Genomic DNA, 27,102 nt, shown 5'->3' on the forward strand with positions numbered 1-27,102 from the left:
AAATTAATTCTCTAGCTTCTACAAGTCAATTTATATTCATGTCCGTTTTCGTATTGTCAAAATATATTGCTACAAAAAATATAATGCCTTAAGTTATTAAAGTCCGGGTCGTTAAAAAAATATTGATAAGTGAAAATAATAAAGGACAGCAAAAGCGATCAGATTTAATGGCATTATTCAAGTCAGACCTACCTCGTACCAGTTGACCACACTTAGAAATCTTACAAGAAAATCAAATCAGTGTATTGGAAAAGTCGAGTCAAATAAATGTTGGGAAAAAAACTATACATTTTTTGATCAAATACAATTTATAATATAAATATCTATTATATTATAGACGGCAAGGAATCTTTAACTGAGTTTTGGAACTAGCCTTCAAGCTTTATATCAAAACTGTGGCGTGCCTACAGGTATCATACATATCAATAGGACCTTTGAGTTAACTGTAACTGATACATTAATCAATTTGTTGTTGGTTCATTAATCATTCCTAAGAAAACGATATATGAAAAAAAAGTCCTAATATAATAGCGGCCAATTGGTTGATATAAAAAAAGATACTAACGAAAAGTCTTTTTGTTACATTCAACCAAAATGGCGGCCAGGAAAACTTGCAATAGTATCAGAATAACATTTTTACACAAGGATATAATAACAAACCACACAACATGTTTGTATCAAAAACTTTTATAATCTTAATCAGCTGTGAAGCTACTAGGTTAGAGCTCCTTTCCTTCCATTCATCAGTTGCTTTGGTCATATTTACAATATCCCGCGCGACCATGATGGATCAAGCAATTAAGGTCTAGACTGACGTCGAACAGGTTAATTTTTGTTCTAAAAAGATACACCCATGAATCCGACTTTTGTAAATTTTTACTTTGACCCTTACTACAGAACATTGGCTGTTTTTACTGACGGTAATCAGTTCAGGGTTTGAATGTAGGGCAAAGATTTTGCTCGACAACACAGGCAAATGTTTGGTTAACTTGATCCAATCAAATTAAAAAAAAAAAATAAAAGCAAGTCATTGAGTTTCTAGGCCATTTAGGTCAGACAAAAGATCCATGCAACAGCATGCATGTGCAGCCTCGGCTTTCAACCGACATGAGGGAAAAACGTCTGCGCATGCTCTGAATCCGTATGCAAATTAGTCTAAACATATGTAAATTTGGCTTTCATACATGCCTGATAAATTGGACTTCACAAAATGCCAAAATTTAGTGTCCATGCTTGAAACTTAAGGCTAATTCTTTCATATTGTGTTTGTTAATACAGTCTGACAAAAGTATACTCTCGAACTTTTTCGTATACTTGGAGAAAACAAACATTTATTTTCTCACTCAAGCTCTTCAAAATTCTTAGAAAACGTGCTAAAATGCACGCATGCGCAAACGTTTTTCTCTACTGTCTATTGAACCAAGGTTTACGTAATAATGCTACCTAATCTAAATAACAGCAATAGGCTAGAAATACATAGGGAAGTCGCTAAACAAACTAAGAATACGGCGCTGTATAATTGAAATATATTTTCATATATCCTGCAGCCGTCGGTCAGCGGTTTCTTGACATCAAGTGGCCAGTATATTACGTCACGATACAAATACAAGTTATACAAGTCAGTCATCCAGCTGGCACAAATAACATACAGTCATACTAGTATTTTTATCAGATTTCGATAGTAAGTTGTAGAGATTATTTAGCTGTGGCTGTAGCAGTGGTCGCGGTGTTGTTATTGTCTTGTCGACCCAGGCCAAGAGCCTTCATTCGTCCTATCGCTGTAGCTGCATTGAATGCTTGCTAGAAATCCAAAAAGACAAACGATACAAGTTATAGTGAATAACAATCTCTAAGACTGCGGCGTAGCTAAGTCTCGGTCATGGGAGGGGGATTGAATATGTTCTAACAACAAAAGCAAGCAAAATATATACGGGATACTTCAATAGACCCAACCTTTGTTGTTTTCCCGCCCAAATATTCTTGGTATCCAACATTTATTGAAACTCTAAAATAAGCTATAAAAAATACCATAGAAAGTTTTTCACACACCTTCCATTTCTGTTTGTAGAAATTCTTCTTAATTTGTTCACTAACAGACGCGTGGATATCTTTATTGAGCGCAGTACCTCCTGATATCCTGTTGAAAAAGTCAAAAAGAATCCAGGTGAAAGCCGCGAAGATTTATGGGACAGGATGCGCGCGAAAACTCGAGTCCCAAGGCACGCCTGGGTAAAAATAAAGAAAAAGAAAATCTTGGAGAAAATGAAGCGTTTTTTGTAAGTATTTTAATTAATATATTTCGTAAAATAAGATTCCTTTCAGTCCCTATGGACAATTAATTCTTATTCATCATTTTGAGTGGTTATTTTCTTACTTACCACGGGTGGGCGAGGGCTTGTCTGCACGTGTATCTTCGTTTAGGATCTATCTCCATTAAATGTCTAATAAAATCCTTAGCTAAGAAAAAATAAAAGACATTAACATCACCCTAATTTTTACTGCTATATAACGATACTTCGTGTTTATTGATAAAGTCATTGCACGATGATGATATGCCAACATTATCATACAAGTTCATCACAAGTTGCTTTGTCACGTCACCAGCCAATCTTTCTCTGGTTGGCACATGAAAAACAGACTTAAAAGGTCAAGCTAGCAAAAAGATCACTTACCTGACTCAGATATATCATCCCTATAAAGTAAAGACGATTGATAAGTTTAGAATATGTTTTACATGCGGGAGATTCTCTACTTTCACATCCCTTTGGGGGGTAACCAATCAAAAAACTGTCCCAAATTGAAAGTTTTTAAAATTGAATCTATGCTATACCTGCTTTTTTATCTGTACAATACTGATTATCAGTTTATTCCAAGTTACTTTTTGCGTGTACAGATCATCAAGAGTTTTGGTCTTACAAAAAATGTATTGACTTACGAAAAAATGTTAAAAATTTTTCTTAAACGTCTTCAAGCTGCTATCTTTTTCTGTTTTTTACTTCTTCATTTTATTTTTGGATACCAAACAAGGTATTGTCAACATTGTCTGATCAGCCTTCAGCAAAATAAGTGGGTTTTTACCCTCTGGTTACCCCCAAAAAACGCGAAGTATTATGGGGATGTGAAAGTAGGAAATAGAGAAAACACCTGCTTGAAGAGGGAAAGAGAAAAATTGTATTACAAAACATAAAGCAATATAGGAAAGCAGTTTAGCTGTTGGTACTTTGTCATAAGAGGGTCCCTGAATAGGTAAAGTGGAAGCTGGGATTCACCTTTTTTTGGTGTGGAAAACGGGATTTTTTGCACTGGGAATGCGATTCATAAACAAACAAAAAATGAGAATGTGATGGAGATTGAGATTTAAACAAAAAATTGGCTTGGACTATGGGATTTGGTCAAAATGGGGCTGGGAAATGGAATAAGGACCCCTCCCCCCTCTCATAAGATGGTCAAAAAAATAAAAAAATGACTTCAAATGGCCTTAAAAAAACAGGACGAATTAGCACTTACCAATAAGGCGAATCAAACTCATATTCTCCTCTCATGATTTGAGCAAATAAATTTGCATCGCTTTCATCATAAAAAGGTGGATAGCCACATAACCTGTAAGAAATAAAATATTAAAATATAATATTCCAGAGGAAAAAGTAATTTTCAAAATATTCATGGTATTCTTAATGGGAAATTTAGATATAAATATTGATAATATACTGTATTTTACTTATCACAGAATTCTGTAACAGTTGCCACTTGTTTACTATTATAATCTATAATAATATTACACAAAATGTAGATACAGAGCTACATCAATTCTGGACCTCTACAAGACGACTTTTTTTTTTCCAGCATAGCTCCTGGTTCCTCTGCCATAGTAAATAAATTATGTTAAATGACATGGAAGCAAAACGAACTGTGAGTTGTTTCTAGTTCTGTCTTGGATTCTAATGCCCTGGCTAAACGAGGAAACATGTTTCCCTAAATGTTTCCTAAGGTGGCAATTACTGTCAGGAAACATTGGGAAACAATGTTTCCATGCGTCTTGGAAACATGAAATGTTTCTGCCGCACAGCAAAAACATTTTTTGCATCTTGGAAGCAAAATTCGTTGCACGCAGCAATGTTTCGCATGTGGCTAAACGGGGAAACATTGAGGGAATATGCATGCGGTAAACATGTTTCCTCTTTTAGCCAGGTCTTAAGACATTGGGCAGAATTTCAAGAGTTTTTCTTTCCTTTTCAACTTTTTTTTTTTTTGTTTAGTTTGTAAATCTATTTGTCTCATTTTGATGTAATTATCATAATTTATTCACTATGGTGGAATGACTGTGAAGGAGACAGTTCTCTTGCACCCCACCTTACTTCATTACTTACAAGATATAACATATTACTCCAATTGACCAACAGTCCACAGCTTTGCCATATACTTCCTGTTTCAATACCTCTGGTGCTAAAAGGATTCAAGGGGGGAAATATGCTACATTAGCTTTATCATCATTGAATTTTGCTATACACGACTTTCAAAAATGGCCGCCAAACTCGGTTGGGACTAGAGACAATTGAATGGAAGCGAGGTAAGTAAGGCCTCATTAATTAACAAATTCTACTCAGTACGATATTTTGTCAAAGTCATTCACCCTTACTTCAATAGATGCTTAAAAGAACTAGAGTTGGTGAGATGAATGCCTTTGACACAAAATATCGTACTGAGGAGACAACAGTCTAGATGGGCACATTGAGTAGTACTCCAGTTTCGGGTTCTCTGTTGCTCAGGGTTAGCCTCGATTTTGTGCAGAATATTCATGCATTCCAGTGAAGGAATGTGTTCATAATGTTGAAGTTCTGCATTCTTTACTTTACCATTGGGCATTTGTGAATATTTAGACACTGATAGGAAATTAAGCCTGAGTAAATGAGTCTGTAATCAAGGAACACAGTAGTAATTCGAAACTCAAAAATGGTTCATAGACTATCATCAATCAAAAAAATCAGTTAGAGTAAATTCCGATGTACTTTTATGTACTCTAATGATTCATTTGATTAATGGTAGTCTTGGTTGATTTCCCTGTTGGGACTGTTGTCTCGATCAGCGCAGAGCAATAAAAACCGTAGGAATGTATAATTGAATTGTAGCCCAGCAAATTGAAAATCAGTTTTCTTACCAAAATTTATTCATCACTATAAAAAATAATTATTAGAGTGAAGGCATTTAACCCATGAAATAAAAGATACTAGTTAACATATAATATTCAAATCCCGGGGGGGGGAGGTACTGCCCTATATTCACTATACGGGTACGTGCTGCCAGACAGGGTATGGTTTTCAGTGATCTTGCTCTGGAACAGGGTATGAATTTCAGCGATTTTTCTCTGGAACAGGGTCAAGGTTCAGAGTGCTCAGCGGCACATTGCTACCCTAAACGGGCAAGAGTACCCCCCGGGATTCAAATAGAGACAAAAGAAAACAATGGAATTAGGGTCTATTAAAGTGTATAAGTCTAATATCTATTTCATGGGTTTAGTGACTTCACTCTATCATGTCTTATTGTGATAATATGTTTGTTATAGAATAGTTTAAACACACCAACATATCCAGGAGTTCCACATGCCGTTGCCATCCCATCTTGTCCCTCCATTTTCGACAAACCAAAATCACTTATCATTATTTTAGAATCTTCATCAGCACTAAAAAAAGAATTGGAATATTTTTTCATAGTCAAATATACAAACAATGAGAAGAAAAAGAACATATGGTATAACTCATTAAAAGGCAATTTTCCATAAAATCAAAAATTGCCTTAATTTTAAAAATATTTATTTCACAATTATTTGCCAAATGCAAAGTGAATATCAGGGGATATTTACTGAGTGTGAGTCTTCAAGCATCAAGGTAAATATTCCCTGATATTCACTGAGCCTGAGTGATTTAGTATTTTTAAAACAGGTGAACATAATTTAAATAATGGTGAGAGAGTTTTTTTTTGCTTTTTAAAATTTTATTTATCTCTGCAAGCTGCACAAATCTACAAACAAGCGTGCACATGTGGGTTATATATAGTCACCTGTAGGTGACTATAACATCATAAGATGTAAATTGGACCAATGAGCATGCCAGATTTGTTATATTTACTTGTGTAAGTGATTGAATATCAATGTATGGAAATCAAAGATAAGAGCAAGGATGGACACATCATGTTATAGTTATTGGCAGTGACAGCCCCCAATTCCACACCCCTCTCCCCCCCCCCCCCCCCTCCCCCCATTCCATCATGTAGGTATGTTTCATTTGCAAGTGCACTATTCCTTTTTACAAAAAGTGAATGTATATATTTTTTAACAGCAATAATCAAGAACAATTTCAAATTACCTGTAATATAGAAGATTTTCAGGCTGAAACAAATTACTTTGAAAAGTTAATCACAATTTGCAAAAGATGTGACATATATTACACCTGGGGAATACTCTATTCAGAAAAGTACTATTTGTCAGTATCAACTTTATTTTTAATTCATGGTTTTACTGCATGCACTCTACAACTACTAAAATAAATAAAACAAAACAAAACAAAACAAAATGAAATAAAATAAAATACAATACAAATGAAATAAAATAAAATGAAATGAAATAAAATAAAATACAAATAAAATAAAATAAAATGAAATAAAATAAAATACAAATGAAATAAAATAAAATAAAATACAAATGAAATAAAATAAGATGAAATGAAATGAAATAAATAAAATAAATAAAAATGAAATGAAATGACGTAAAATCAAATCAAATCAAATAAGGGTATTGCTATTACCTTTAAATCTCTATGAACAATACCCAGTGAATGAAGGTAATCTGCTGCCTCCAGAATCTGCTGAATCAGCTGACTTGCATCTTGCTCAGTATAGCTTCCTTTTTCCACAATCCTATCAAACAGTTCTCCACCCTGAACTCTATCATTCAATCAGATTAAAATATAGGATTATTATTATATTATTAGAGTATATACTAGAGGGCAAACAATTAATCCGTGAAACACTAATTACTAAATAGTACAAAATAGTGCTAGTTAAACAATAGAAAACAATGGAATTTGCATGAAATTGTGCTATTTAGTATTACTAAAAGTCCCTGGTTACATTGTTTGCACTCTACCATCTATCCATGAAAGGTTAACTAACAAAATTGTACAAATTAGTGCAAGGTTTTGTAGGTCTATAGGTCTACTGAGGTCTACTGAACTTAATAATTTGTGCAAATTTGTAGAATTTCTTACATATTTTTGCATGGATATATGGTACACACTCTATGTAAGTAGATTGTATTGATTATTAGTACTGATATGCATTTGACGTTACTAATAACAGAAAAGATATTCATAAATATATTTAATTTGAAAGTATAATGAAGATGTGTAAGATAAGGCAGGGCTCAAAATAGGAAAAAAATTTTTGGCCCATCAATGTTTTTTATTTTTGACCAGTGAAACAAATTATGACCTGCCATTTATTTTTATGGCATGCCACATGAAATAGACAAGACTTCCGACAAAATAACATTACACAATTTTAGGAATCCTGAATCTGATTCTAAGCAGACATTAAATAATTTTGTTCTGTCAGAGAAAAAAATTTAAAAAGTGACGATATGTACAGATGTTTATGCATCCATAAACTATACGGAGGGTTTTAATGTTCAATCAATCTTTATTTAGTATCTTATAATACACTCTACAAAATTACTCGATTCTGATTGGACAAGAAAAGTACAATTAAATCCCAAAATTGTACTCCGTAGAGTCCCAATTAAGTTGCTCAATTTTTTTGATTGTATTATATAAACAAAAATTTGCACAATCTTCTTGTATAATTCGGAATTTATAGATACTCGTGTAGTTTTTAAAGTTCTCAAATTGAACTTGTCTAAAGGCTTGTCCAATTTTGAAAACTTTCAAAACATCACTCGTACCTAAAAATTCCTAATTGTACTTGAGATCGTGCAATTTCCTATACAATTTGCTAAATTTACTAAAATACTAAACTATAGGAATACAGAAAATAAATTGCTACAAGCCAGCTTTAATAACCTTAGGTAAAACAAGACAGTTGGCAAATTATAAGATTACATTGAGAGAATTCTTTTTGTATTCAAGCGGTGAGCACCAAAAACTATTCTCTTGAAGAAAGACTATTGTACAAGGCTAAAATCTTGTTATTCAGAAAGTTTAACTTGTTTGGAAGTGGAGATGAAAGTGGAATCAAAGTGTTAACCCAAAGCAAAACATTTATTCAAAAATGAGGTCTAGGCTTTCATTTGCCTATTTCCCATATATTTTCTATAAAAAAGCCTGACAAAGCAACATTCTAACACAAATGCAACAAAACATCTTTGTACAATTTATATATTTTTAGTCAATAGAAATATATATATATAAGAAAGAAAAAGGAGAGGAAAAAGTGAAAAGGAATAAAAAGTGGCCTAATATACGTGTGGAAAGCTAAGTCAAAGGATGCTTTTTCAACTGGTAATATTTTTGATTGGAGGAGATTCATTTGTGAATAGGAACTATCATCAGATAAAGAAACAGTGAAAGATGATGTTAGTATATTTCACCTGCAATTTTATTTTCCATTTGGCAATTCATAATACTCCATTTTACAGTCCCGTTCCGAGCCGAGGCTGGAGTTTCCACGCATGATAAAAAGTATAGTTTTGCTATGCGCGGAAACTGCAGCCTTGACTTGCAACTATTATTCGTGGTCACTCGAACTGAACTGTAAAATGGAGTATTGTTTTTTCCTGTCAAACCCTAATTTTAGCCTGGCATATGGCCATTGGCAGGAACTATTTTGAGCCCTGTAAGAGTCTGGGCTGCTGATTCACAGCTTATTTTCAGCTAATATTCTTCGACTTTGAATTAAAGTAAATATTCTTTCCATCTTTTTGTTTTGCATGGCTTACTTTTGTTGGTTAATAACTCACAAAAGTGGTTAATTCTTTCTCGCCAGGTATCCTTAAAATCATCTTGCTTTTTTAATGGCAGCTCATAAAAATTAATAAGTTATTTACTGCCCAAAAATTGGTCCGGATTGGAAAAAAGCTATGCCCTTGGCCTTAAAAACAGACTTCTGCCTAATAGCCTTGATCCTAAATTCATGACCTTAGGCACAGTTTATTCCTATCTTGTCTTCCTGGCTGGTAAACAACATATATGTATTTACCCTAATCATGTTATGTAGTAAGTGCTTTAATAAATATTACATGCAAATTATGAATGGGTTAACTATTCATATCTTGATACTTGTCATAGCTAGATGAAACAGATATGATTCATGTGGTGCTGAGCTCTTGACACTAAGTATTGCATAGTCTTGTAGATTATTCCATGTTGTTGGAATAGTATAATAGGTTTAACAGATTTGAAAACTTGATACTTCTTTTTTTCTTGCTTAATATTTAACAATTTAAGGGGATATTTTTTTCAATAACGAGCAATAATGGCAAAAAGCCCAAAAACTAGGCGTCTTTTGTATGAGTTTTGATCCCAATTTTCGTTTTGGGTTTAACACTCAAAACCTTTTTTTAACAGTTAGAAACTGATGTACTATGATAAAATGCCCGTTTGAAGCGGTATTTTCAATTGTACAAAAGATGTTTTGTTGCATTTGTGTTAGAATCTTGCTTTGTCAGGCTTTTTTATAGAAAATGTATGGGAAATAAGCAAACGAAGGCCTAAACCTAATTTTTCGACTCCAATTTTTGTTTTGGGTTAACACTTTGATTCCACTTTCATCTGTCATCTCCACTTCCATAATGAGTTAAACTTTCTGAATAACAAGAATTTAGCCTTGTACGACAGCCTTTCTTCAAGAAAATAGCTTTTGGCGCTCACTGCTTGAATACAAAAAGAATTCTCTCTTAATGCTGAGCTCTTGCACTAAGTATTACATATTCTTGTAGATTACTCCATGCTGTTGGAGTAGCTAGCATAAGAGGTCAAGATTTTTAAATATGAATATTTATTTTTTCTTGCTTTAAATATTTAAAAACTAAGAACTTACACACAGATAATTTTTATCATTCAGATGACTTTCATAATCAGGTCTAATCTTCCTGTTGTAGCATGTGCAATTAACACTCCAACTCTTGTTTCATGTTAAAATACCTATGATAGCAAAACTTTACTAGCAAAACCAATGCGATGTTAATTAATATGTCAATCTTTTTCACAAAAGCTCGTCAAACCTTGCTTTGTGTCACCAGCAAATCAATCTCTTATTGGAACATGAATAACGAAGGCACATATATATATATGCCACATGAAAAATTTCTATAGGAATATTTTTGGACTACAGCAGTAAATATTTTACGTTTTCAGAGTTATATTATTAATGTTTTTTATTATTTTTTCATAAATGTTGGCATATTTGATAAGCTATTACAATGAAAGCATTTTTGTTTTCTGATCATTTCCCTGGATAAATGGAGAAGTACATCAAAATAGATAAATATGTAGATAAGTAATTAGTCTCCTGGGGAGTACTTGTGAATTTGAAATCTATACTGCTTGACTGCTGAGTTAGTGGTAGATTTTGAAAATCAAATGCATATTATATGCATATGTATCTTTCAACAATAAAAATGCTTTGACAATTCAGCGATATATATACATATATCTTTGGTGCTATCTTTGTTGGAAAATTTACAATAAACATGGAGCAATTTAGCTCAAAACATGCTAAGATGTCTTATTACATATTCTAGAATGATTTGGTAACGAATTTTTGTTGATAACACAATGGAATCGCTGTCCTTCACATATATATATATTTTTTTATATATTTACATATATATATATATATAAACCAAATGTGTCAATGTTATGGGAAAGCATTCTCTAGAAGCAAAGAAAAGGAAATATAAATATTAAAAAACATAAGTTTTGTTTGAGGCAAAAACAAAAACACTAATATTGAAAACTGTTAATTACTACGAACGAAAATAATTAAATTCACTAAAATATTAATAACGTAGAAACAAATTAAAATAAAATAAAATCGTACTGGTGCAAAACAGAAAAAAATTGTAACTGCCGCCTGCACATTTCAGAATCCCGAGGAGTTTATTATGTTAGCTTGAGTATATTTTCAAGTGTTTCAAATGAGAAGTATTGTATGAAGAGGAAATATTCAAAAAAATGCCCCAAGAGAGAGTTGTCTAACACTTTGATAATAAATGAGATCATTAAAAAAAATGAAGGGGTTAAAATAAATATATAATTTTATGCCAAAGGTGATATAAAAATAAAACAAAAATCTCACCAGGTTTTTTCCACCATCTTTATAACTTCATAATTATAAGTAAGTACACCCTCAATTTGTGGAATGATGGAAGAAAAATCATTGGTAATTTCTGTTGATGTTTCTATAATAATAATTTATGCATGTGGATACAGCTAACTCACTAATATACCAGGAATATAATACGGCAGATTATAATCAAACACGACGGTGAAAATAGATTTGTTTATTCATTCCAAAGATAATGTATAGAGAAGCAAATAAAACAAATTCGATGTCAAAACCCGAAGAAAAGCCGAAAGAATGTCACTTCGTTGTTATCTAATGAGTTTAAGGGGTTTTTTCCAAGCCCGCATGAAAAATACTGATGTAAATCTGACTTTGACGACCGAAAATAAGTAAATTTTTGTTGGTTTTTTTTCTTTTATTTCTACTTATTTTGTACAACAGATTAAGGTTTTCCTGGTTCGATGTTTGGTAGTTGAACGTTTCGAGGTTGAGATTAGACTAGGCCAGCCAGCCTAGAGGAAGCCGTGTGCTTACATTTACTTATGAGATTTGAAATTCTAGATTTGCTGTCATTTATTAAATTGGTCATCATTTAAATTGTCGTATGTACATTTTCTTTGGCAAGTGAACTCGGGATAGAAATAAATTATCAAACTGATTCACAGAATATTATATTTTAAGAATATTATATTTTAAAAATCAAGCAAGGTGCATTCCAGAAACGACAATTACCCAACCGATATCTCCTAAACATATCGTTCGTAAAAAAAATTATAAAAGCGTAAAATTCAACAAGGAAAATCTTGAACGTTAAAAGTGACGCAAAAAGACTTGTTATGACATGTTGGCTCGAAGTTTTGCTAGGTGAGGCCCGAATTTTGTACAAAGTTCTGAAGCCCTTCTGTGTTTTTATAACTTTGATTGTTAAAAATAAAGTCCAATTCTCTCGTAACTTCAGGAACAAGACTAACACGAATCGTAATAATAACACGCAAAGATGGAGAATCTACTGTGCTTTACTTACAGATCCATCACCAAGTAAAGATGAGACTTGTTGTCGACAATGTCTCTCAAACCAATGATATTCTCGTGCGAAACTCTGAAGTATAAGGACAGTCATGTTACTCTTAGACGCACAGTGTTTAGTTTAGTTTTGGCAAAGCGTTTTACAGGTAGAGTAATATTTTAATAGATACGGCTAGCTTTAAAGACGCATCGATTAGCTAGCTTAAATCGACACTTTTAACGGAATAAGTTAAAAAACAATCCGACATTTGACAACCAGCTTGGCATCAGTTGAGTCAAATATCTCTGTCAATAATCTTTCCAAATCACGTACTTTTTAAGGATAGCGATCTCATTTTCGACGGCTTCTTCTTTACCCTTTATTTCTTTCTTGGGAATGCACTTAATAGCGAAGAATTTGCCAGTTTTTTTGTCTGCAGCTAGAAACACCTCGGAGAAAGCTCCTCTGCAATAATTCAAGAATAAACACTTTATTAGGAGTCTTGTCAGGGTCAACGGTTCTCGCGCAAGCCTTTTCCAAGGAAATGTTCATTTTACTTCGAGCTAATGTGAACGATATCTACTGTTGAAAACTAGAGATGCTCGTTCCCTCGAAGTTCGAATGCCAAGCAAAGAAAAAGCCATACTTACGATCCTAGAACTTCTCGTAAATCATATCTGTTGGTGACTTTGTCATCGAACTTCTTCTTCCCAAAGAGAGGCATTCTGGAAAGACAAAGACATGAACTCATTGATCGCTGAGGAATTAATCACAGTCGACATGTAATGGGCGCACCAGTCAAGACTACAATTCAATTTACAAGACGATAGTAACAATGCTTGCCTAGACGTTTAGCTTCTATTTACAGATACTCGAGTATTTGCTATTCTTGCTTCGTTCTACAGCTCGTGCATTCCTGTGTGCATTGATCTGTTGTTAGGCATTCCCTAGGGGGGGAGGGGGTGTAAGATTACGACAGTTATGATTACTCATTCCTGTGTGAGCATAAAACGGAGGGTCATTGAAAATACCAAATCATGTCTCTCTTAAATATTTAACTACGCATTTGTGGCACGCTTTCATCACTGAACTGAAATTTTCATGTAGCCATAAGATCCCCATAGCTTCCTAAACCACTATGTAGTAATATGTGTCTATGGTAAAAAAAAACATTTGGTATTGAGTAAAAACTGTTGCGAAAACGCCAATCAGATGGATGCCGGGTTTTATAGATGTAAACATGTTCGCGTGATTCGCGGTAAAAAAAGTCACGAATAAGTTCTCTGTTTCTGCAATAATGACAATAATCAGACCTTATGGATCACCTTCTTACCCGATTCTCTTTTCGTTGTCTTGCAATGATTATATTTCACTATGGATTCAGGATTAACGTTACTGATTAGAAGGTGCGTTTCAGTGAAAAACTGGTAGAAATGTTTCAATTTACTTAATCATTACGAGAGGGCGAGTCACCGTGCTGTTTCGATTTTCCAAATCTTCCCAACTGATATTGAAATAGGAGATATTCGAATGTTTAGAAAGGGCAATTAACTGATAAGTCGCTGATAGAAGAAACGTTTATGTGTTCATATCTCATTAAGATAGTACGCGAGCTCTGATTGGTTGTTTTCTAAGGACAAAGGTTTTGGAGCGCCGTGTTACATTTCGTCGTATGCGGGTTTTTTAAGATGCAATATAAAATTGCTCGTTACGTTCGTGTTCTCTGATATGAACACTTTAGAAGTTGTAAAGTACACTTGAATAGCCAGAAAGGCTCTCGGATACGCTGCGTGTTGCTCTTGAACTCCTCCATGCTTTACATCGAGGGCCAGAGTTCTCCGCAATACTCACGAAAGACAGACAGACAAACGAACACAAAAACGGACAGACAGGCAAGCAGGGTGGTTTATGATCGGCCATGCATAGCAAAGAAACGGGAAAAATGTAAAAACAAACGAACAAACGAAGCGAATGAACTAGAGAACGAAAGAACGAACGAACAAACAAAAGATGAAGACGAACTGCTCAGTTGAATCAGGTCTTCAGTCATGGTCGGTTTACGCGGGTTCAAAGGCACCAACTTAATAAGCTACGCCGGCGTCGTTAGTTTTGCTTTATTTCCTACTTTGTCGTCGAATATCTTTGGCAATTGATGGCTTTTTGATGGGTTTGCAAGGTATCTGTCTTTATTCAGCCAAAATTCTTCAGTTTTTATTCGCTTTGCTTTGAGATCCTATGAGTGTATTTCCGAAGAGATCATTTAACTATAGCTAAAAACTAGTGTGAGCTGCGTCGGTGTTTCTAATGAAACAATAATGATAAAAGGGTAAATCATACACCGTGAAAAAATGAAAAAACGCACTGACACTGACGTTTCGGACGCTAGTCTTTCGTCGGAGTCAAAAGAGTGTATATCCGTTTAGTTGATGGCGGTTTTTGTGGTAGACAAAAAATTTGCAGCACTAAGAAACGGAAGCTTGCATACAGCTATTTCAAAAAAGATTGAATGGGCGCCAATATTGGCGCCGATTGCACTACCGAAAGCAACTGTAGACATAGGACTAAACACCAAATATAATGTGTTTTTAATAGCTTTGTCGAATACAAACAACACTAAAACATCTCAAATATCATAACATCTATCAGGTTCTTGACAAGAATAATCATAATAAACACGAGTCAATATAAATATCTACTATTGGAATCTACTTAATCGATTGATCGTGTTAATTCTGATCTTGTTCATCTTTGAGATATCTCACTCCCATCCGTGCTTTGACTACAAGCTGATCTCCACAAACCACAGGTAGCCCACGGATAGATTTCTGTGGTGTCATGTTACATCGCCATACATATTCTTATAACATGACACCACAAAAAACCTAGCTTGAGCTACCTGTGCACAAACCACTTGATTATTATAGAGCAGTTTTCGTATGACTATGAAAGGCTCAGTGCTGTATGAGTGTTTTGCTCCGACCGTGATGATTTTAGAATTTTGAATGGCTGACGTTGCATGACTTTCTTCTCGGGCAATATGATTGGTCTGGTAGTTCGTGCTGTGTTTCGGGCCCGGGGAGGGGGATACTTTTGCCCGTTTAGGGTAGGGATGTGCCGCTGAGCCCTCTGAACCTGACCCTGTTCCAGAGTAAAAATCACTGAAATTCATACCCTGTTCCAGAGCAAGTTCGCTGAAAACCCTGTTCCAGAGAGGAGAGAGCGTGATTTCATATACCCTGTTCCAGAGCAAGCGTGATTTTATATACCCTGTTCCAGAGTAGAGTCGCGGAAAACCATACCCTGTTTGGCGGCACGTACCCGTATAGCGAATATAGGGGAGGACCCCTCTCCGGGATTTCGGGTATTTGATGGGATGGAAAGAAAATTCTCTCAGGCGTATGTATATCTTGCCGTGTGACGACCGCGTTCACGCACCGGCAAGCTTTTCACAGTCATACGAAAATTGCTCTAAAAAATCTGCAAATTTGGGTTTTCAAGTTGCAGCCAATCAATCAGATGATCAGCAGCAACACAGGCAGCCCAATTCAAAATTTCCTCATTTTGTGCTTTGTAACTAGTTTTTGGATTTTCTAGATTGCATCCTGGATAAATACACTCCAGCTGAGAAACGTTGGCTTTTAACAGTCCCTCTCTCCTTTTTCTCATACTTCACTTAGGGAACTCGGGTCGGGGTTTTTTCCTGTTTTGGTCGCGCGGGGAGTGGGGACGAGTTTAAAGCGGGACGCTTTTCCTCTGCCCTTCAATCTCGAGCTCTAGAAAAACGAAATGTAATAATGACCATAGACCTCTTTAGGTCAGAAATGGACCCACTTTTCTCATAAACTAGTTAATTCATTTATATCTCAAAATAAAAGGAAAACTGCGCACGCGCACGAACTACGAAGAAGACGATTCTCGCCAGTCCCTTTCTGCTACTCGGTTCGTCTTTGCCGCGCGCACATTAGTAAAAATGAGTTCAGCTCTAGACTAAGACATCAGACTTTAGATAGACGAATAAGAGAGAAATGACAACAACTCGCTATGTGTGAACTGAGTGGCCAGCAAGTCAAATTGACCACACATAAAATTATGAAGGCCCATATGAGTTATCCTACAACGGTGTCAGGCACACACCAACTATGCGGTATTTTGGTTATACATTCACCGCATCAGTCAGCAACGAACAGACAACGGGAAGGATCCCTCTCGTCGTTATCTCGACCTTTTTAACGATACGGCGGCCATTTTGAATCCCATAACTTTATGGTTTTCAATGAGATGCAGATCAAAAATGCAATTGAATTTACTGGTACTTAGAACAATATCCAAAACACCAAGACTTAATAATTTGACCACTGAATGCTCGTACAAATTTCCTACGTGTTTGCCTCCTTGGAATCCCATAATTCAAGATGGCCGCCGTATCAGTAAAAAGGTATATTCTTGGTTAAGGAACATATCCACTTAACTTTATAAGTCATATCAGACGAGACGAATTTCCGAATGAAATCAGTAGAAGATCAATGTTTCAGAATCGAAAAAGAAGGCAAGAAAGACATGAGACTGGTCAGCAGTCAAAGCAAATTTACCGATTAACTCTCGACCAATCAGAAAATAGTAAACGCACCTTATCCAATCAGAGCAATTCGATAGAAGAACAGATTGTGATTGACAAGTTTTATTTCGAACAAAATGGACTGCTTCCGCGTTTCCATTTGTCACGGGTTTTTTTTCTTTTTTTTTTTGCTCGAGACAGGTGCAAAAATGGCTGATGAACAATGCCGGTGGACATTACGCAAGATAAAATTCTGATCTCAGCAAAGAAAAGCGAAATAACAAGCTACATTTGTTTTTCTTGGACATGAGTTTATTAGTCTAAGTACAGCCCGATAAAAGCTCTTTGAATCGGCCGCTAACTAGCCATGCATCTCGAGGAACAAATTAAAGATTGAATGATAAAATGAAGGAAGGAGGAAGGATAACAATCACTGACAGAAGCGATATTAGCATAAACTTGTTTGCGAAAGGTTCGCATGTTTGTAATGAGTAAAGTGAAGCAGACAGATCGAGATAGCTACCGGATAATCTTGACGTTCGTCTGGGTTAACCGATCGGTTAAAGTGGTCGGAATAGCAAGGTTTAGTTTATCGAATTATTCGCGATAACGAGGTGTTTTCCTTCGCTTCACAACAGTGTTCCTTACAATAAACAGTCTTACATAGCTTGATCGCTTTTCGCTTACTCAATCACATTCGAAAGGGCTTCGATACGGCTCAGAAATTTTGAGTATTTTCTTTTGATTGACAGATTTAAAGACATTTGACATCCATAAGTTTTTTGGTTGGCAAGTGTTCGTTTTTGACAGGTTGAGTTTCGGTTCTAACCGCCATCACCAAAACAGATGTTCGACACAATCGATCTTGCGAATCACGAGTTACTTTTTTTTTTTTTTTTACAGGTTTTTCAGAGCAAGTTCGTTATTATGGCTCTTAGGTAATATTATCAGCTAAAATCAAGTCTTGATGTTTTTAACTTTTTCGAAAAGTTTCGTTTTAGGTTTTTAGAAACATTTGTATCAAAGTAGGAAGGGATATATAAATGAACTGCTCTTATCGAATGCAAGATGAAAAGCTAAGATTTTCTTTAGGATCATATCTGTTCTCTCTCGTGTTACGAGAGCCGTCTAGCAGTAAACCCATAGCTGTAAAGGTTTCAAAGGAAAGATATTTAGTTATCAGCTGCCACTAACAAACGTACCAAGATGAAGATTGTTTACCTTGTTCGTTGTCGTAGTAGTTCAACAGTCAATCGAACTCTATTGAACCGTTGTTGAAGCGATCACTTACTAGCTTGCCATCCAAAAGTAATGGTAGTAAATCAGCAGTAATATTATGTGGCCTTTGCACGGCGCAAAGAGAAGTCGATCTTATTATTGATGAGAAACTTGCAAGTTGATAGACGGATTATTTAATACGTCGATAAATTCAGAAATGGAAGACGATCGATTGAGAGCCGGACGAGACAGTGCCTCAACGGTACAGCTCCAGTCGATTGCATCAATTGTCAGCTTAAATGAGTAATCTTAAATAAAATGATCAAACTTGATTGTTTTAAACCGCGTCTACCACCACAATGACATAATTTATTCATTGTATTCACTACCTCATCAGAAATTTATAAAGTTACAAAGTGTAGGCTCACGATATTTTTGGCAGATTAAAGTGCTATTTAAGTTGACTGCCTACTTTTGAACGTTCGATTCGAGCGGCACGATATACGCGCTCAAAAGCCGCTGAAAAATCTACAAGATCTTATTGAAGAACCATACGCGTTTTGATCTTCAACAGGGCAAAGCCCTCAAATTTTATACGGGACGTCTCTCTTTTTTTTAAACAGCCTATTCGAAAAAAACCCTAAAAATCTAGGTTATGTCAACTTTTTAGAAAAAGATAATTTTTCTCAGTAAAGCCCCGTTTACACTGGCGATTTTTGCGGCGATTTTTGTGGCAATTTTCGGAAATATGAAATCTTTTGTCTCATCCTTCAAAAGAGACATTCGTCGAGGAAAATCTTGGTATCCTGAAAAAAACATTACAAGTAAATTCTTTACCATTATTTATTATGGACAAAAAAATCGCCGCAAAAATCGCTAGTATAAACGGGGCTTAACACATGAAAAAAAAAAAGATTTTTGAAGGGACTTTTGTTCGACTATGAGAGTTTTTAAGAGCACAGAAACTACAAAATATGACAATTAAATCGATATTTCTTTGTGTTTTTGTTGAAAATATCGCGTATTATTGTAGAATGATCGAGTGGCTAGCCGTCATTCGTGCAATCATAGATTGAATAACTATCATGCTATGGATCTTATTTAGTTTTTTCTGATCACTGACGAGGGCGCAATTTTTGCTCCAAAAGATCGCGCGTAGGCATCCATTAAATGCTGATTATCTTGAAAACAAGCTCGGGACACCCAATTTTTCTTTTCATATTTGGAATCAGCATTTCCTTTAAAAGAACATAGTTTAAAAAACAGTTTAATTTTTTTACCAAAAGTAGCCAGTCACCTTAACAAGGTGGTATGTGGATGGTAGAAAGATGGTTCAACCTGAAAGAGCTAGCCAACTAGCCGTGTGGTCCAGTCAATCTACGACTTTCTGGGGGTTCAAACTAATTGCAATGGAAACTTTTTTCACTGTTATTATGTCAGGAGAGGTGTCAAAAATAACATGGAATCCTTACATTCAATAGAGGCTTTGCACCATCACGTGATGGCAGTCATGACAGGAGGCACAACAACAGAGTCGTTCTCCCCTGGGAAACTGAATTGTTTGGCATGAAAATTAGATTTAGATCAGATTCGATTGTTCCTGCCTGCTGTCATGGCTGCCATCCCGTCACGTGATGGTTGCAAAGCCTCTATATCATTGCAAAACTTGAAATCCTCAAATTTTGACTAGATAATAAAATCTTAGCTTCTAACGATAAGCTGCCGTTTTAATGAATCCAGAGTCTATTCAAAGGAATGTCATCGCCGTGTGAGAAAAGGCACTCATTTGTCTTTTTAGTGCAACATCTGAAGATCAATTAGTTTGTTTTTAAAGGTATACAGGCTTCTGTCAGAAAGTTGCTTCGTTTACAGGAAGAAAACCTATCACCTACATCATCAGCTGCAGCGCGCACCACAGCAAGAGAGTGTACTTTCAGGTTTAGGAGTGGAAGGGTGATCAAGACCTGCAACCAGGGGACGTACTGGGGATGGGAACTGTATGATGGGAAGCTTCTTCCGGTTGGGACCTGCTGCCAGCACACGAGTCCCTCTCACAGATGATCAGATACGACTGAAAATGCGATCACACACTGCCGGAATCATGAGATGTTATCGCTAGCTGGTTGGCTCAATTCGTTGAGCATCGGACGTTTCGTGCAAAGATCTTGGTTACGTTTTGGCTAGATCAACACTCTCGATCTTAAGATAATTGAGGATCAAGAGCAGCCTTGACAGCCAACACCAAGAGCAGCCAACGCCTACATTTCTCCAACCTTCATCATTACTTACAAATATAGGAGTGACGTAAAAGAACCACTGAGAACGTGAAGAAAATCTGACAGTGACTACCTCATGCTTGTAAACTGACCACTCTCAGTGCATACACCTCATTACTCCATATTGAAGGGGAACTAGATAAATCATATATCTTTTAATCATCATTACATGTAAGAGACTTGGCATAGATATTCCTCCTACGTGTGCAGTTCATCAGTGCAATGGGCAATAAATAATGAGATTTTTATTGTTATTGCAATTCGTATTATTTTCTGGTCATTTTGGCAGTAGGTTTTGCAGTGACGTCATTTCTACGTTGCTATTTTAGATCAGCTGGCCCTTACGTCACGTGAAGCTAGTCGCCAACAGTTTTGTCTACCCAAAGGATCACGGTCCCTGGTTTGCTCATCTTTTCCATCTTAGTGGATGAAGTGACGGCACACTGACGTAGCGTTCGTACTAGACTTGCATAAGCGAGCACAAATGTCCACAGGCAGCCCAACGACATAGGAAAAAAGTAAAATATACTCTCATGACATCGGCTCATAGACATCGTCCCACATCGAACATTGAAATTCAAGCTGCTCATATTAAATAGCTGATTCAAGCCTTTATCGGATAAAAACTTCGTGTTTGTACGAAGTCCTGTCCCAAAGTAAGCTTCGCGTAATGTTCGTAAGCAGATGGCGTAAGACGATTGATAAACGTTTAATTATCGATTAGCTAACATCTTAGTGAGCGAGCGAGTGACACATTAATATATTTGCACTCGTTTTTACTTCGAGTATCCACGAGTTATGCGAAGTGTAGAAACGAGTTATTGTTATCTACTAACTAACATAACTGTGCGCACATGTGTGAGTGGGCAGCAATTAAACCCAACTTTGAACTATTGATTTTATGTAGCTGACAAAACATATAAAGTTATATCACGTTCTACATATTCTTGATAAATGCTGTGCGTGAAATAGTAATTAACCGACCCGTGACGTCATATTATCCATTTAGAGTGGGAGTCCATCTTTCTTTTCTTTCAATTTTCAGGAAATACTCTATCGATTTCCATACTCTGATGGCAAAGACTCCCTTTAAATTTCCCCCTAGCGAGAGAAATTAAGGGTAGACTGTCAGCAAGGTACGATTTCCTGTTATGAAATAACGTATTGCACAGTGCTTTCCAACTTCAATAATAGCGGTAGCTCATTAACATCCAAACCCTAGTTCAACACTTTATCTTTATATAAAAGAATATCTTTATCGAAGCAAAATTTGAAATGTTAAGAAACTACTATATGAAAAAAGGCTACAGAGATCGAGACCTGAGATCAAAAATGCTCTTTCAGATCTTTTGTATAGTCTGTTTTATGAAAGAAAATAATCAAGGTTTTCAATTATCATGCTGACTGAAAAAATGATAAAAAAACAATTTTGGAAAATTTCATTCACCACATATTAACTAGGCTCGGCTTTAGCAAGTTAAGTGAAGGTCCAAAATGGCTGGTCGTCTATGTCCGAGGATGTAACGTATCGTTTGCCCTCTACCCTGAGGAGAAAATTATCTAAGGTTGTAAAAACATATAACAGTTCCGCTTGGTTATCGACTAGACGGAGAATATCATTATATAGGTCATCGTCTTCAAGTGTTTACATAATATAATGAATTCCATGTCACACATGTAGATGGAGTACGGTTGTTGCCCTGACGTTTTGTGGCTATCTGTGGTGCTCGTCGCGGCCTAACATTTACGTTTGGCGGCACTCAGGCTGTGTCTGTCAGGCCTGGTTTCCAAATGTGCAGTTTATCTCAAAAACCAGAAATACAAATTTTAACCTGCATGAAGCAAAGAGGTAGCAAGAATAGGAGGTTATTTCGCACAAAACGGTAATAGAAAAAAGAAAAAGCGATGTTGAAAAAACCGCTTTTAGTAGATTGTTGCGATTTATATGCAGCTACTGACATACACGACAGCTAGCACTGACATACATGGGTAGGAACGAACTTCAAGACTATTTGTGGACGTCTTGTACTGATGTTGAAGCAGTTTTTGAACATAGCGAACATGTAACACGTCAAGTCTAGAAACCTTTTAGTAAAAAGCATCAACAAAGCAAATGAATAAAATTTTTTAGCCCTAATAGTCTTTTTCCCGACTGAAAAAAGTCATATTGGTTATACAAAATTTTAAAATATCAATATGCTAATGTCGTAAAACAAACGGGCGGGAAAATCTAAAATTAATTCAAGTAGCGAAAAGGGAGCCGAATGTTCAAGAACTTCAGGACAATTCAAGTGCTTTAAACAATTCGAATTCGTTAATTTACTAACGATAGTATGGCAGTTATTCATATTATTATCCTCAGCTAGCTGCTTGACTCTTCACTCAAGTGACACTCAAATGTCTTCCGAATATCGAAACTTTTTCTGGTCTCACGGTAACTCGCTTTGAAGATCGATGGAAAGACGAAAGTACAGTTCTTGATTAAATTTAAATTGTTATTTTTCATAGCTGAATAAATAGAACTAAAAATGTGAATCACGTTCTTATATAGCAAAGGATGAAGTATAACACATAAAAAATGAAAACAGTTGAAGGAACTGATGAAAACACTATTAAATGGATTCTTAATAGTTCAATTATTCATGTTTTTAACTGCCGAAGTTACAGTCGTAAAAAATATTTTCGCAAAGCCCTCTAAAACGATGGCTGTCAAGAAAATGTCTTTTCATCTGGTCATTTATCACCATATATGTAAACGTACTTTAATCCACGACCTCTGAGTGAATCCTAGAATATCAATGACATGATGAAAAAAACTTTTGCATTTCCTATGAGCAAAGCCAATTTTTTCCCCAGGACATTTTAAAAGCAGAAGCCAGGCTTTGACTTGAATAAGCATAATTATGAGCAATTCGCGGGAGAATTTATTTATAAAGAAAGGCACGATCTTGACCTGTACATTGGAGATAAAGATTCGGCCTGTTTTGAGCAAATATTTCACATAATAGACTGCTGTAGTGCAATGCTCTTTTCTTTTTATTAATGCATAAATCCATGGCTTTGTAAAAGCGTTTGTTAGTTGTCCTTGAGGAGTTCTATCGAGCGACATAAGGCGACTAAAGTAAGACCACACAGACAAAAACAAACAGACTTTAACCAACTTTCTTTCGATGTATGCTTTAAACAATTAATTTGCCACTTCTAGTTTCATCGAAAAAAAATACATTCTACGATATTTTGAGCTTGCTTTCTGTTGATAACTAGTGGGCATGTGGTGATATTATTAACAGATCTAATACCACTTACCTTTTTTTCTTGCTTTTCTTTTTGTCTTCTCGCGATTCTTTCACATCGCAATCATCGCTAGCTTCATTTTCGTCAGCCATGGCGCCTTGTATTTTGTTGGTCACTATGAGTTTTATGTTTCCAGTGTTTTGTTATTTACTGCTATCCACTTTCTTATTCCATACACAGAGCTTAAAACATAATTTTCTCGATAGATCTTGCCTCTTGCTATCAACAAAACCCGGCCCAGCGTGAGTGTGACTAATTAAACGTCACCTTTGCCTGACTTGATTAATTATTCATGGATGATCGGTCTGCCAGCCGAAGTTCATATACAGAACTCGCTTCCTGTGTATCTTGATAGCCCGGCGGTAGCAAATAACACGGGTCCTTTGCAAGACATTACCCTTAACTGTTCGGTGTTCCAGAGAAAGAAGATAAATCTGACGGTTTTTCGAAGGCCGAATCAGCTGGCGCTTCGCAAACATATTGTTTTATTGGTTTGAAAAATCGTTCTTTTTAGCCCTGTAAGCTGTAACACTCTCAGAATCCTATAGTTGCTAATCAAATCAAACCGACCACAACACAAACAAATCGGCGATACAATTAAAAGCACAAAGGTAGCTGTTGACATAAGGCATAATAAGTGAAGTGATACCATCTGACGTAGGGTGCAACGTTAAGCGCGATAAGTGATAATCCTTTTACTGATAACTCGTGATTGATAGCGGCTGGTTGTTGCATCGCGTTCTTGCTCCAAAAGTCGAAAAACTGAAATTCTTACAAATACAGTTGATATTTGGCATCCTGCTGTTCACCTTTTAAACATACAGGAACCGGCGGGATAAAATGTTTTGTCGACTGACAACCTCTTTTCACATCTAGAATGTTCTGTACATAATGTCTTTGAGGGGGCATATTCAAAAGTAAATGGCTACAAATTTATTGTCGTCAGTTGAGCCATATATCAAAAGATGTCCAAACACACAGCCTTAAACAACCACACTATAGCTGATATACACATTCAGTCTTTTGTTTGAAGTTTCTACCACATGTTGAGAATTTTAAAAAAAGGAATGAAAAGAAGCTGATTGGAATTTTCTGATAAAGTTCTGCGAACGGTTTTGAAGGCTCCTTGCTGACTACGTTATTTTGATCATCTTAGTGATGAATGACGACGAGAGTAATATTTGGACTTGCATATGGTTTTTCGAGCCTCATTTTTCTACAAGGTGTATCTGGAGACTCGAACCATAGGGAGCCCAATCATGTTCAATGATGGTGTCTCACCTCCAGTTGCAAACTGTGACCCAAGGAATGGATCTAGCTAGGGGAGGTCGGAACCATCACTCCCCTACACCCCCCTATCCCCCCCCAGATGAACTGATGTCAACTCGTTATTATTTGCGAACGTCCTGATTTTTTTTTCTTTTATTTTCAAAATTAATGATAAATGTATACAACAACTTCTCCTTAAATAAATCCCAGATGCAAACGCGATCGGACAATCTTATCTTATGTCTTTCTTTACATCAAATTGTAATCTTTTAACGCCAAATACCAGACTCACATGCGTTTATAACTCGAAGAATGATAATATGAGCATGAAGCTTGGAATTGGGATCCCTGTGTTCCCAGAAGTCTTTGCAAGTTATCATCAGATTTTCCAAGATGGCGGCCCGTCGCTTGGTTTCTCGTTGTGCAAGTCTTTGGAGAATAAATACCATTACTAGACCATCTTTAGCGAGAGCACAAAGCATATTTACCAAGGAAAGGGAACCACCGAACGGTTTTCTCTTTAATGAAAAGGTAAAACTATTTTGAAAATCACACCACATCCTTTCATATTTGAATTGATCAATGTTAAAGGGTGTAGAAAGATTACTTCATCATTGCCTTACAGCCACGTAAACCTGGAGAGAAGAGAGAGTGGGAATCTTGGGAAGATATATGGTACAGATGGTGGGTGATCATGTTTGTTGTTGGTGGAGTTCTTTTCTATTACAAGCCAGACACCAGGTAAAATTATCCATGTTGAATTTGGTAATAAAGATAGCTGTATTATCTTACTTTCAATATCGTTGAAGTACGACCCGCAAAGTTGGTAGTCTCGTATGATAAGGACCGTCAATCAAAGAACTGCAATAAAGAAAACAATTCAGACTGAATTAAAGTTTTCATCCTCTGAAAAAAAAGTTGAAATTGGGGTTACATTTTTTGTACATCCATAACCCCTCCTCACTGAAGAATTTTTTAAAGGCCCCCCTATCCCTGGAAATTCCAATTTTCTTTCATACAAACTCTGTTTTTTATTGCAATATATTGTTGGGGAGATGGTGTACACAATTTACTTATCCCCCTCCCCCTCCTTCACAAATTAACTGTCTCCTCTACGATGTAATAAATGGTCAAGCCCTAATGTCTCACATTTATTGAGTTTTACCAATAACGTCTTTATTATGGAACTGGAAGCATGTGAACATAAAATGATGCTGAAAGACTCTAATAGAAGTTGTTTTTCCATTTCACTGTGTATGGCCTTTATGGAATAAACACACTGAAGTACGACATCTCTTAAAAATATTAATGAACTGAAGACAATTTTTTCAGGCGAGGACAGGGAAGACAGATGCATGTAAAGACCTTACATGAATAGTGGTACAAAGCCACCACAGACCGCAAGTGTTAAGGCACCAAAAATACTCCCAAAATCTTGAAATTCAATTTTATTAAGACAATGGATTGCACAGGGAGCCCACAAATTGGAAATTAGTATCACTGCTCGCTATGCTTGCAGCAATTTAGCCTCCTCCACAGGCTACTCACTAGGGTTTTTGTTGCTGCTTTTGTTGCTGTCCAAGAGGGATGGGTATCCTGTGGTGAAAACGAGGAAGACTAAGGCGAGTGGTTAACTCTCAGCCAACACAGGAAGCCCAGTATAGGAAAAGAGAGAAAAGAGTGAAGAGTTGCCTGCGGAGGAGGCTAGCAGCAATTAATGTTGCATTATTTTATAATACTGGTTAATAATAATTGTTTTATGGTTTTGTGCACTATAAGATTCTGAATGATAATAATTGTCTTATTAGTCCTCAGACCTGGGCCAGACAAGAAGCTGTACAGAGAATTGCAGAACAAGAAGCCAATGGGAATGAGGCTGTAGAAGGAGATAATGAGGAGTGATTTTTAGGCTAATATTTCTTTATTTGAGAATGTAATCTTGTTTGTTCTTTACCTTGTAAATAAAGCTGAACTTAATTGCTTCACATCATTGGTATGTTTGTAATGACCTTTCCACACCTTTGTACTTATTTTAGGAATCTGGGAATTACAGTGCATTTCACATTACTTTACCGCGGCGGGTTAGGAAGTTTGTTCGGAAGTCCCCAAGTTGGCAATGAACTTTGGAACTTCAAAATGAAATTCCAGCGTGCTCTTTGAAATTCATAACATCTTGGATTCAGAAAATTGTC

The 27,102-nt window shown here is 36.0% G+C and overlaps 2 protein-coding genes across 5 annotated transcripts; one reads left to right on the top strand and one right to left on the bottom strand.

Annotated features, from left to right (window-relative positions):
* Positions 1-671: 671 nt before the first annotated feature.
* On the bottom strand, positions 672-23,878 carry LOC116298737 (calcium/calmodulin-dependent protein kinase type 1D). Of its 4 annotated transcripts, none has more exons than XM_089035124.1 (13): positions 23,654-23,878; positions 12,949-13,023; positions 12,632-12,763; positions 12,317-12,391; positions 6,798-6,936; positions 6,360-6,382; positions 5,577-5,677; positions 4,368-4,443; positions 3,508-3,600; positions 2,673-2,692; positions 2,379-2,457; positions 2,050-2,137; positions 672-1,800 (listed from the first exon to the last, which is right to left on the bottom strand). In XM_089035124.1, the coding sequence occupies exons 1-13, from the start codon at positions 23,731-23,733 to the stop codon at positions 1,696-1,698; spliced, it is 1,086 nt and encodes a 361-aa protein (XP_088891250.1). In that variant the 5' UTR covers positions 23,734-23,878; the 3' UTR covers positions 672-1,695. The 4 variants fall into 4 exon arrangements, with proteins under 4 accessions (XP_088891250.1, XP_088891253.1, XP_088891252.1 ...); XM_089035127.1 differs by lacking the exon at positions 23,654-23,878 and adding an exon at positions 18,075-18,099; XM_089035126.1 differs by lacking the exon at positions 23,654-23,878 and adding an exon at positions 13,632-13,785.
* Positions 23,879-25,273: 1,395 nt separating this feature from the next.
* On the top strand, positions 25,274-26,895 carry LOC116298739 (uncharacterized). Its single transcript, XM_031707282.2, has 3 exons — positions 25,274-25,441; positions 25,536-25,651; positions 26,719-26,895. Exons 1-3 carry the CDS (start codon positions 25,304-25,306, stop codon positions 26,810-26,812), a joined length of 348 nt encoding a protein of 115 aa, XP_031563142.1. The 5' UTR covers positions 25,274-25,303; the 3' UTR covers positions 26,813-26,895.
* Positions 26,896-27,102: the final 207 nt, after the last annotated feature.

The sequence above is a fragment of the Actinia tenebrosa genome, unplaced genomic scaffold (genome assembly GCF_029948245.1).
Source record: "Actinia tenebrosa isolate PJP-AT-01 unplaced genomic scaffold, QUT_ActTen_1.0 PGA_scaffold3__52_contigs__length_22856419, whole genome shotgun sequence".
Lineage (NCBI taxonomy): Eukaryota > Metazoa > Cnidaria > Anthozoa > Actiniaria > Actiniidae > Actinia > Actinia tenebrosa.